Below are 12,945 nucleotides of genomic sequence, written 5' to 3' on the forward strand. Positions count from 1 at the left end.
ACATTTGTGAAAGTATAGCCAATTTTTAAAGATTTCGAAAAAAATACGAACTTTAAGTATCAAATTTAACGGATTTTTGTAACTCAAGAAACGACCATCGAATTCACATCAAAGTATAAATTTATATCAGAGTAATATATTAAAAAATAATAGTATTTACGCCGAATACTGTAATAATGTATTCGATAAATCAGTAGAAATTATTCCGCCGATTGCATTTTCATAAAGAATTTCTATTAATTATTAATAAAAGAATAATATAAATAAAAGAGAAAAGTATAAATAAAAAAAGAAAAAAAGAGAAAGAAATAAAAATAGATTTATTTTACTGTAAAATAATAAGAATCATTTTTTCTACAAATTTACAATAGAACAAAATATAAATTAAATAAGTTTTTTATAGACAACACAGCTTAACGGTAGAAAACGAATATGAATAGACACACGAGACAAACTGCGTGACTAATGTGTGCGCCCTTAGTTTACAAACGTCATTATATCTCATTGTTTTTTAATAAATTTGACTTAAAATTTTTAAAAAATATTCTCGAAATATATAAAAAAATTGCTTTAAGTAAAAATTGAAAGCTAATTTTACGGATTCTTCTAATGTAGCTTTCTTCTAAATATATATTTCACTATGCTAGGAAAATGTTTAAAGAAAAGCAGACAATTTTTCTGAAATTCAAAACCCGAAGGATTTCTCATAAGTATTACCTGAGAGGTAGCAGAAAAGTTATCCTATGTGCGTTTAATCACGTAACAACTGTATAGTGGGAGAACCCTTAGGTTTACAGATTTTTCCAGAATAGGGATCGTCAGATATTGTAAAGAGTTTCTGTAGTGTGTACGACACGTGCTCTTGGTAATTAGAAAATACATAAGAATATAAGTTTCGCAGTAGATCTCGTTTAACTACAAACAGGGAATAAGTGATATACGAATAGCTTGGTCCCATCTTCTTAAATTAAATTACTTTTTTGTGTTTTACTAAATTTTATAACTAAATTTTTAAATAATGGCTACGATAATGTGTTTACCGGAAGAAGTAATAGATATTATACTTGGCTACAGTGATATCAGCATTGAGGATATCATTAACTTTAGATGCGTGTGCAAGAAATTTCAACATGTAGCCAAACACAAGAAGTTTATGGAAAACAAGTTTTTTCAGAGGTAATTAATTAATTTTTCCCAACTTGATTTCATTAATCTATTGCACAATCAATTTTGCAAAAAGTATATTTTATAAAAACAAAAATATATAAAAAATGTGAAAAAAATAATAAAAAATATGAAAAGATTAAGAAAGTTAAATCACATGAAGAGCGCGAGCAATTATTTTCAATAAATTTTTTCATCAATTAAATTTAGTCTTCAATTAATTAGTAGTATAGATAAATTTTGTATTTCCTTTGTAACAAGCAAACAATTTTTGGAGATAACTCCCATCTACAATATTTTCCTGTTTCTTGATTTTTATTAGCAAGTATTAATAGTAAAATTATTTTATTTAAAATGTTATTAAATAACTCATTAATTTGATGTTTTATAAATACACAGAATATAAATAAAGTTTTTGTCATAATTTGTCATATTTACAGAATATGGCTATAATACCGTCCATTGTTTATATTATTGTATATTATTAGTGTGTAAGAATTACAATCTAAATTGAAGAATATATACTGCATACTTTATTTTATATTAAAACAAGAAGCTTGATATTTTGACTAATTATGTATATTACACAATTTAAACAGTTTAATTCTATGAAAACTTTTATACTAATGCAATAAATTTAGTGTTCCTTAAAAATTTATAATAATATTACCTATTTTAGATGGCCTACAGCGAGAAAACTTTATATCAAGCACTTTAAGAAAAATGAGCAAAAAGAATCTGAAGGGAATGAACAGAAAGATAAAAGAGATTTAAACTTTATAGAAAAGGGCATTTATTTTAAGAGACGATTACGAAATATTAATATAATTGAAGATAATTTTTCCGTCTGTAAATTACTGTATAAAGCAACACAGGTGTACTCCGTATTTCAGTTAGATACAAGTATGTTCTCAAATATTAGGAACTATGAAGATGATGAAGTTATAAAAATTTCTTTCTATATGGATGAGATTAAAAACTTGCTTTCTCAATTTTCAAGGTAAGATTATATAAATCAAGATACCATTAATTTTATGAACTAACGTACATATCGCGTAGTTAATATTTAAATTTTTTAGAAAAGCTGTTTGCGAACAGTTAACGGAAAAATATTACAATATGCAACTCCTTAACTTGCTGAGGCAATATATGACGAAGAAAAAATTGTACAAATTTGAATACCAACGCAGTGCGAGACTTTTGGAACAAAGTGCTACTTTATTGGCACAAGAGTTACAGCCTCAAAAGGAAGTGTTTTATTCGACCGTAACAGCGTCACTAGATAGTATGGCAACAGACGTATTGAATAACCTGAGAGACAAACATCCTGACCACTTAATATTGTCGACGTCCGCTGAACAATTTTTTTATTGGAGAAACAATAATATCGACGATAATTATTGGAATGAAGTAGAAGGAACACAGATTATAGATACACTCGAGGAATATATATTTGACAAATTAAACTTTCGACCGAACAAATGCGAAAATATAGAGTGGAATATACAATTAAAATATAAATGTATAGATCATGTAAGTACTATAGATTATATTAAATTACAAAAATAAGGTCATTTATGCCGTAAACATAGCCATATTTTAAGCAGCATATAATATTTATGATAAATATTTATGAAAATATATTTTTTTGGAAATATTATATGAATAATTTATATATATTTTGTAAAAATCTTTATTTGACATATTTTTAAAATAAAGATGAAATATTTGATGTAATATTTATAATGAGTACAAAATAAATATTTATAGTAATTATTTTTTAAATATTTGCTAAGATATTTATTGTAATATTTATGATCTATTCAATCTAAAATATTAAAAAAGTTTATAAAATGTTTTGAAATATATTTATAAAATATTTAAATAATTATAATAAATTGTGTAAATATTTTTTTAAATATTTTGTGTTGTCTGGGATGTTCATTGTAATCTTAAAAATACTTTCTCCTTAAATAATTTCTGACATTAGGTTTTAGAACATAAATATGGTCAGGAAATTATAATATATACAATATATCACAGCGTTGCCAGAAGACTCGGTTTACGCTGCGATATAATAATCAGATATCCCGATAAGCGTATCTGTCTATTCTGGAAACCGCGTTAGTAAGTATATAATATCAGATTTGAAACTATTTAAATTTTTCGGTATTTATATTTTTATCATACTCACGTATATTATTTTTTATTGTTTACAGTGCTACAAAGAGTTTAGAAAATGTAAGATGTTTTAGAATAAATTCTAACCAATTCCCCGATTGTTTTATCAAGCAACAATCTTTTTCAAGATTTGAAGTAATAACATTTGGAAAGGTTGACAATAACTTATATCTAATTTTTATTAATTTTAATATTAATTAACAAATTAGTAATGTTAAAATTAAGCTGAAAGACTTACACAATGTATAATTTTCTTTTCTGTATTTGAAATCATATTTACTCATTTAAACCATTATTTATTATAGATATTGGAAATACTTCGGAAATTGGTTCAGTTTAATGATAAATATTCGTGGGATATACGTCCAGCCCAATGTCGGTATGACAGTATATATAATTTCTACTGGAATGACATGCAAAGATTAAAAGATAAGATTTCGAATTTAAGAGAGATTGAACCACACTATGCTGTACGTAAGCACCACACATGTCACAGATTCATAATAATAACGAGAAATCTCTAAAGCTTCTTTCTGATAACACATATAATTACATAAAAATTATTATTATCTATAATTCGATTAGGTGTAATTTAGCTTTCTACAAATGTTTATTATTTATGAATTACATAACAATAAATATCAATTAAAACTAGAACTTAAACTTTCCAGTTTATCCTAGAGATAGAAAAACTAAAAATGACAAATACAAAATCAGAAGAAGTAAAATTTGTGATTGGAACGATTGTAACGCATGGGAATCAATCTACAAACTGTTCTGCAGGTGTGATAATTGCATGGCACCGATATGAAGACAGACATTCGGTTAGAGTCTCCATAAATGATGCGAGATATAATTCTCCTATTCTTCCGTTGAAGATTTGTAGTGATATAAAGAAACAAACACATTACTTAATTCTTACCGAAAATAATGAAATATGTTACGTGGGAGAAGGTATAAACATGATTATATAGACATATATTTATTTTAATAAATTACAATTTTTTCTTTATTTGTCTCATCTCTTTGTACGTATTGCAAAATAGTATATTATTTTATTTTAATTCATCTTGTTCTCTTTTTTTTTAATTTAGCTATTATATTGATTTTTAGTTTTATTGTATTTATTATCGTATATCTTTTATTATTATTTAATTTTATTTATCATTAATTTATTTTTAATTTTACGTTTTGTATTTTTTATTATAGACTCTATAACTTTGACAACGCCGAAATGGATCGAAAATGTTGAAATAGGTCGTTATTTTGACAAATTCGATGGCACGCATTACGTACCAAACAAAAAGCTGGCAGAACATTACCCGGATGATGCCATTGTAACTGCCTCAATAGCAATATCAAAGAATTAATAATATAAATTATATTATGTAAAATTTAAAATATAAAAAACTTTTATTATTAATATTATAAACAATGGACGCATATGTAGGTAAATGAACGCAGAACTTAATCTTAACATGCTTCCAATATTACAAACCGAGATATTATGGTTTCAATACTCTATCACTAATAACTTTTCTTTTCAAATCAAAAGACTCGATAGTGTCTGGCGTTGAGTTCAGGTTTATTAAGCAAGACGCGCATCGTATGTCATCTTTAGGATGGCAGTTTGAGGGTATCTCAGATTATAAGTTTTGCAATAGCGGTTAAACCGATCGAGTTCTTACTAAGCTTAATCGATAGCTTGGCTTCGAATTATATAATGAAAGTGTTTTTATTTTTGCTCTATGTGCTTTATGAACGGAGGTATAGTGATGCAAAATGTCAAAGTTGAAAATTTTCTTTTAAGAAACGTCACCGTCGCGGCTACATGCATATATACACGTAAACAATACATTTTATACAAGTACGTTATAATATATACAAAAAAGATTGATATTTCTAAAAAACTATCATTTTGAAATAAATGTTGGAAAAGCGTTGAGTTCAAGGGTTGTATGTACAATTGTGCAAAATAGTTATATTAATTTTATAAATTCTTTACAAAAATTAGTGACATATTGTTATAAAGATTTGCGTTAAGTTGACAAATATGAAGTAAAATTTTACAAAATAATTGTAGCTATATTGTTATTTTATTTATAAAAAATGTAATTAAAACAACTAAGCGTTGCTAAGCTATTACAATGAAATTGAGTGCGTAGAGTTATTCTAATTTCATTTTTTAGAATTAAAAGAATATTATATGTAGTTGAAATTATTTTGCAAAATTTTACTTTAAGCTTGTCAACTTAACGCAATTCTTTATAATAATGTATTACAAGTTTTTGTAAAGAATTAATAAAATTAATATAACTAATTTGCAAAATTGTAGAGTACATACAATACGTTTCTGAACTCAGCGCTTTTTTTTACATTTTAGTTAAAAAGGGAATTTTTTCAGAGATATTAATGTTACATCAACAATTCGTAAAAGTTCTCAGAATGCATATTGCGCTCTTAAAATAAAAAGTTATTTGCATAATAATATAACGATCATATAATAGAAATTTAGAAATAAAAATAAGTTTGTCAAAATTACATAGATGTCTGTGTATATTTTTAGTGTTAACTAGGTATTTGTAGTGTAATGTCATAATTAAGTTTAAATACCGGATTAAAATTTGAAATTGATTTAAACATGGATATTTTACGAAATAAAATGTTTACTAAATATAATCTATATTCATTGAATTACAAAACAATTGTTATAAAGAAGCGGTGCATAAGTAATATTTATATAAGTATTTATGTAAGATAAAATCAAAATGTGACGTGCTTACCGATTTTAGGTTTTTACATTTGTGCTGTAAATTTTTGATCTTCAATGAAAAATTTGATTGACAAAATAAATTTCATTTTTTTGTTTATTTTGTCAAAATAAATGCAATTGTAACTGGTTTACTCATTGGCCGAGAAGATAAATCAAAATTAATAAAATGTGCTAATTCATTATGACGTAAAAAAAGGTTAAAATTTATTATTGCGAGTTAACTAAAAATAATTGTTTTATCATATCGTTTATTGTTTCGGAATTTAAAATCCAACATTGACTTTTTTTTATAATAAGTAGTAGCCGTCATTATTCGGAAGCGAATTATCAAAGATTAAGCGACTGTTTGTAAAATCTTTCTGTCTTTGAATTAAAAAACCTCTGTTATTTGTAATTATATAATAGATTTAGTTTATTTTATGCATACAAGTTTCTATTTACATAAATAAAACTTTATATCATATTTTGATATAATATTATATAATATTTTATTATACTTATATATAATAATAATAATATATATATATATATATATATATATAATAATAAATGTAATAAAAAATATGTTAAATGCCAAAAACAACGTGTTAAAATTTAATTTTAATTATTTTGCTTGTCAATAAATTTTTTATCTGTAATTTGAATTTAATTTTAAAAGTAAAATACGGTAAAATTACAGTGCCATTTCAAGAAATCGAAAAAGGAAGAAAACTTAATTATTATTGATTAATACATATATTTACTAACATGTTCATATAAAAATTTCGTTCAATACGTAATAAACCCCACAAACAACGTTTCATGTATTTTTTCAACACACATAAAGTAATTAAAAAACTCCAAGTAGATGGATTAAACTTAATATTAATTAACTAATAATTAATATTAAAATTACATTTTGCAATAATTCGAATATTCTGACATTTTCCATTAAAGTACATTTTCTATAATTTATGCTGTAAAAAGTAATATTTTAAAACTCAGTCTTGCTGTAAATAATTTTAAATTGAAAAAGATTTATGAAAGTACCGGCAATTTCAATAAGTTTCTAGAAAAAATATGCATTCTTAGAATATTAAATTTATTGAATTTTATAAAGCACTAGAAAGAAACGACCATCGAATTCACATCATGGTATAAATTTATATCAGAGTAATATATTCAAAAATAATAATATTTACGCTGAATATTGTAATTATGTACTCCATAAATCAATGGCAATTATTTCGTCGATTGCATTTTTCATAAAGAATTTCTATTAATTATTCATAAAAGAAAAATATAAATAAAAGAGAAAAATATAAATAAAAAAAGAATGAAAAGAGAGAGAGAAAGAAATAAAAACAGATTTATTTTACTGTAAAATATTAAAAATCATTTTTTCTACAAATTTACAATAGAACAAAATATAAATTAAATAAGTTTTTTATAGAGGACACAGCTTAACGGTAGAAAACGAAAATGAATAGACACACGAGACAAACTGCGTGACTAATGTGTGCGCGCTTAGTTTACAAACGTCATCATATCTCATTGTTTTTTTAATAAATTTAACTTAAAATTTTTAAAGAATATTCTCAAAATATATAAAAAAATTGCTTTAAGTAAAAATTGAAAGCTAATTTTACGAATTCTTTTAAATGCAATTTTCTTTTAAATATGTATTTCACTATGCCAAGGACATGTTTAAGAAAAAGCAGGCTATTTTTATGACATTCGGACTTCGAAGGATTTCTCAAATATTACCTGAGAGACCCCGGAAAAATTCTTCTATTGTGCCTATAATCACGTAGCAACTGTGTAGTGGGAGAATTAGAAACTTCCTGAAAATTCTAGAATAGAAATGGACAGACAGTGTTGAAAACTACATAGGAAATACGACACGTGCTCTTGGTAATTGGAAAATACATAAATATATAAGTTTCGCAGTAGATTTCGTTTGCCTACAAACAGGGAATTAGTGATATACGAATAGCTTGGTCATCTTCTTACTAAATTTTATAACTAAATTTTTAAATAATGACTACAATAATGAATTTACCGGCAAAAGTGATAGATGTTATACTTGGCTACAGTTGTATCAGCATTGAAGATATCATTAATTTTAGATGTGTGTGCAAGAAATTTCGACATGTATCCAAACACAAGGAGTTTATGAAAAACAAGCTTCTTCAGAGGTAAATAATTAATTTTTCGCAATTTGATTTTATTAACTTATTGCACAATCAATTCTGCAAAAAATATAATTTATAAAAACAAAAATATATGAAAAATGTAAAAAAATATTAAAAAATATGAAAAGATTAAGAAAGTTAAATCACATGAAGAGAGCGAGCAATTATTTTCAATAAATTTTTTCATCAATTAAATTTAGTCTTCAATTAATTAGTAGTATAGATAAATTTTGTATTTTCTTTGGAACAAGCAAACAATTTTTGGAGATAACTCCCATCTACAATATTTTCCTGTTTCTTGATTTTTATTAGCAAGTATTAATAGTAAAATTATTTTATTTAAAATGTTATTAAATAACTCATTAATTTGATGTTTTATAAATACACAGAATATAAATAAAGTTTTTGTCATAATTTGTCATATTTACAGAATATGGCTATAATACCGTTGTTTATATTATTCCATTGTTTATATTATTGTATATTGTTAGAGTGTAAGAATTACAATCTAAATTGAAGAATATATGCTGCATACTTTATTTTATATTAAAACAAGAAGATTGATATTTTGACTAATTATGTATATTACACAATTTAAACGGTTTAATTTTTTAAAAACTTATACTAATGGAATTAGTTTAGTGTTTTTTAAAAATTCATGATAATATTACTTATTTCAATTTCAGATGGCCTACAGCGAAAAAACATTATAACAAGTACTTTCTTTTTAATCCATATGAACATAAAGATAATAAAAGTTTTAACTTTATAAAAATGGGCATTTATTCTATGAGACTATTACAAAACTATACACAACTTAAACATAATTATTTTTACTATCATTCAATCAATACAGTAATGCAAATGGAGCACTTATGTGAGTTAGATGTAGGTAATATGTCGTTAAATTATAAGGAGTATGAAAATGAAAAAGGTATAACAATTTCTTTCAAAATAGATGAGATTAAAAACTTGCTTACTCAATTATCACGGTAAGATTATATAAATTAAAGTACTATTAACTTTATGGACTAACATACATATCGCATAGTTAATATGTAAATTTTTCAGAAAATCTGTTTGCGAATACTTAACAGACAAATATCACAGCCGGAAACTCTATATCTCCCTGAGGCAATGTAAAGTGAAAATAAAATTGGACAAAATTGAAGACCAACCTAGAACAGCGAGGCTTTTGGAACGATGTGTAACTTGTGTGGCACAAGAGTTACAGCCTCAAAAAGAAGTATTATATTCGACCGTAACAGCGACACTAGATCGTATGGCAAGAGAAGTATTGAATAACCTGAGAAAGAAACATCCCAACCACCCGATATTCTCGCCAGCCACTGAAGGTTTTTTGTTATATTGGAGAGACAACAATATAAAAGACAACTGCTGGGATGAAATAGAAGGAACACAGATTATGGATACACTCGACGAATACATGTTTAACAAATTAAACTTTCGACCAAACGAATTGGGAAACATAGAGTGGAATATATATTTAAAATATAAATGTATAGATTATGTAAGTACTAAAAATTATAATATATTATAAAAATATGGTCAATTATGCCGTAAACATAGTTATATTCCAAACGGCACATAACATTTATGATAAATATTTATGAAAATATATTTTTTGGAAATATTATATAAATAATTATATTTTGTAAAAATCTTTATTTGACATATTTTTAAAATAAAAATAAAATATTTTATGTAATATTTATAATAAGTACCAAATAAATATTTATAGTAACTATTTTTTAAATATTTGCCAATATTTGATAGAATATTTATGGTAAATATTTACGATCTATTCAATCTAAAATACTAAAAATGTTTATAAAATGTTTTGATATATATTTATAAAATATTTAAATAATTATAATAAATTGTGTAAATAATTTTTTAAATATTTTGTGTTGTCTGGGATGTTTATTGTAATCTTAAAAATACTTTCTCTTTAAATAATTTCTGACATTAGGTTTTAGAACATAAATATGGCCAGGAAATTATAATATATGCAATATATCACAGCGTTGCCAGAAGACTCGGTTTACGCTGTGATATAATAATCGGATATCCCTCATATCGTATCTATCTATTCTGGAAACCGAGTTAGTAAGTATAATATCGGATTTGAAACTATTTGAATTTTTCGGTATTTTTAGTTTCATCATACTCACATATATTATTTTTTATTGTTTACAGTGCTACAAATAGTTATGAAAATGTAAGATGTTTTAGAATAAATTCTAACCAATTCCCAGATTGTTTTATCAAGCAACAGTCTTTTTCAAGATTTGAGATAATAACATTTGAAAAGGTTGATAATACCTTGTATTTAATTTTTATTAATTTTAATATTAATTAACAAATTGGCAATATTAAAATTAAGCAAGTAGACTTACACAATGTATAATTTTCTTCTTTGTATTTGAAATCATATTTACTCATTTAAACCATTATTCATTATAGATGCATCGAATACTTCTGCAATTGGTTCAGTTTAATGATAAATATTCGTGGAATATATGTCCAACCGATTTTCTAAACGACAGCAGACATAATTTCAACTGGAATAACATGCAAAAATTAAAAGATTGGATGTCGGATTTAAAAGAGATTGAACCATACTATCTTGTACGTAAGCACCACACATGTCGCAGATTGATAATACTAACTAGGAATCTCTAAAGCTTCCTTTTAAATAACATATATAATTACATAAAAATTATTATTATCTATAATTCGATTAGCTGTAATTTAGCTTTCTACAAATGTTTATTTAAAAATTACATAACAATAAATATCAATTAAAACTAGAACTTAAACTTTCCAGTTTATCCTAAAAATAGAAAAATTTGAAATGACAAATACAAAATCAGAAAAAGTAAAATTTTCGGTTGGAACGATTGTAACGCATGGTAATCAAACTACAAACTGTGCTGCAGGCGTGATAATTGCATGGCACCGATATAAAGACAGAGATTCGGTTAAAGTCTTAATAAAAGATGGGAGACATAATCCTCTTATTCTTCCGTTGAAGATTTGCAGTGATATAAAGAAACAAACACATTACCTAATTCTTACCGAAAAAAATGAAATATGTTACGTGGGAGAAGGTATAAACATGATTATATTGATATATATTTATTCTAATAAATTACAATTTTTTCTTTATTTGTCTCGTCTCTTTGTACGTATTGCAAAATAGTATATTATTTTATTTTAATTCATCTTGTTCTTTTTTTTTTCAATTTAGCTATTTTATTGATTTTTAGTTTTATTGTATTTATTGTCGTATATCTTTTATTATTATTTAGTTTTATTTATCATTAATTTATTTTTAATTTACGTTTTGTATTTTTTATTATAGACTCTATAACTTTGACAACGCCGAAATGGATCCAAAATGATGAAATAGGTCGTTATTTTGACAAATTCAATGGCATGTATTTCGTACCAAACAAAAAGCTGGCAGAACGTTACCCGAATGATGCCATTGTAACTGCCCCAATAGCAATATCAAAGAATTAATAATATAAATTATATTACGTAAAATTTAAAATATAAAAAACTTTTATTATAAATATTATAAACAATGGACGCATATGTAGGTAAATAAACGCAGAACTTAATCTTAACATGCTTCCAATATTACAAACCGAGATATTATGGTTTCAATACTCTATCACTAATAACTTTTCTTTTCAAATCAAAAGACTCGATAGTGTCTGGCGTTGAGTTCAGGTTTATTAAGCAAGACGCGCACCGTATGTCATCTTTAGGATGGCAGTTTGAGGGTATCTCAGATTATAAGTTTTGCAATAGCGGTTAAACCGATCGAGTTCTTACTAAGCTTAATCGATAGCTTGGCTTCGAATTATATAATGAAAGTGTTTTTATTTTTGCTCTATGTGCTTTATGAACGGAGGTATAGTGATGCAAAATGTCAAAGTTGAAAATTTTCTTTTAAGAAACGTCACCGTCGCGGCTACATGCATATATACACGTAAACAATACATTTTATACAAGTACGTTATAATATATACAAAAAAGATTGATATTTCTAAAAAACTATCATTTTGAAATAAATGTTGGAAAAGCGTTGAGTTCAAGGGTTGTATGTACAATTGTGCAAAATAGTTATATTAATTTTATAAATTCTTTACAAAAATTAGTGACATATTGTTATAAAGATTTGCGTTAAGTTGACAAATATGAAGTAAAATTTTACAAAATAATTGTAGCTATATTGTTATTTTATTTATAAAAAATGTAATTAAAACAACTAAGCGTTGCTAAGCTATTACAATGAAATTGAGTGCGTAGAGTTATTCTAATTTCATTTTTTAGAATTAAAAGAATATTATATGTAGTTGAAATTATTTTGCAAAATTTTACTTTAAGCTTGTCAACTTAACGCAATTCTTTATAATAATGTATTACAAGTTTTTGTAAAGAATTAATAAAATTAATATAACTAATTTGCAAAATTGTAGAGTACATACAATACGTTTCTGAACTCAGCGCTTTTTTTTACATTTTAGTTAAAAAGGGAATTTTTTCAGAGATATTAATGTTACATCAACAATTCGTAAAAGTTCTCAGAATGCATATTGCGCTCTTAAAATAAAAAGT

The 12,945-nt window shown here is 25.0% G+C and overlaps 2 protein-coding genes across 5 annotated transcripts; both read left to right on the top strand.

Moving 5' to 3' along the window:
* Positions 1–847: 847 nt before the first annotated feature.
* LOC140674068 (F-box only protein 21-like) lies at positions 848–12,457 on the top strand. 4 transcript variants are annotated; one of them, XM_072907412.1, is made up of 9 exons: positions 848–865; positions 8,227–8,295; positions 8,979–9,284; positions 9,364–9,823; positions 10,286–10,422; positions 10,513–10,627; positions 10,780–10,944; positions 11,144–11,426; positions 11,681–12,454. In XM_072907412.1, the coding sequence occupies exons 2-9, from the start codon at positions 8,273–8,275 to the stop codon at positions 11,839–11,841; spliced, it is 1,650 nt and encodes a 549-aa protein (XP_072763513.1). In that variant the 5' UTR covers positions 848–865; positions 8,227–8,272; the 3' UTR covers positions 11,842–12,454. The 4 variants fall into 4 exon arrangements, with proteins under 4 accessions (XP_072763513.1, XP_072763514.1, XP_072763511.1 ...); XM_072907411.1 differs by lacking the exon at positions 848–865 and adding an exon at positions 7,994–8,011; XM_072907413.1 differs by lacking the exon at positions 848–865 and having other exon boundaries at positions 7,981–8,295; positions 8,979–9,008; positions 11,681–12,457.
* Positions 889–5,351, top strand: LOC140674067 (F-box only protein 21-like). Its single transcript, XM_072907408.1, has 8 exons — positions 889–1,176; positions 1,844–2,164; positions 2,244–2,697; positions 3,155–3,291; positions 3,384–3,498; positions 3,651–3,815; positions 4,017–4,299; positions 4,555–5,351. The coding sequence occupies exons 1-8, from the start codon at positions 1,019–1,021 to the stop codon at positions 4,713–4,715; spliced, it is 1,794 nt and encodes a 597-aa protein (XP_072763509.1). The 5' UTR covers positions 889–1,018; the 3' UTR covers positions 4,716–5,351.
* Positions 12,458–12,945: the final 488 nt, after the last annotated feature.

The sequence above is a fragment of the Anoplolepis gracilipes genome, chromosome 15, assembly GCF_047496725.1.
Source record: "Anoplolepis gracilipes chromosome 15, ASM4749672v1, whole genome shotgun sequence".
NCBI classification, from domain to species: domain Eukaryota; kingdom Metazoa; phylum Arthropoda; class Insecta; order Hymenoptera; family Formicidae; genus Anoplolepis; species Anoplolepis gracilipes.

Coding starts and splice junctions, on each gene's coding strand:
- LOC140674067 (XM_072907408.1), top strand. CDS start 1,019: ATGGCTACGATAATGTGTTTACCGGAAGAAGTAATAGATATTATACTT. Junction 2,165..2,243: donor TTGCTTTCTCAATTTTCAAG/GTAAGATTATAT, acceptor TAAATTTTTTAG/AAAAGCTGTTTGCGAACAGT. Junction 2,698..3,154: donor AATATAAATGTATAGATCAT/GTAAGTACTATA, acceptor TTCTGACATTAG/GTTTTAGAACATAAATATGG.
- LOC140674068 (XM_072907410.1), top strand. CDS start 8,138: ATGACTACAATAATGAATTTACCGGCAAAAGTGATAGATGTTATACTT. Junction 8,296..8,978: donor AAAAACAAGCTTCTTCAGAG/GTAAATAATTAA, acceptor TTTCAATTTCAG/ATGGCCTACAGCGAAAAAAC. Junction 10,628..10,779: donor AGATAATAACATTTGAAAAG/GTTGATAATACC, acceptor TATTCATTATAG/ATGCATCGAATACTTCTGCA.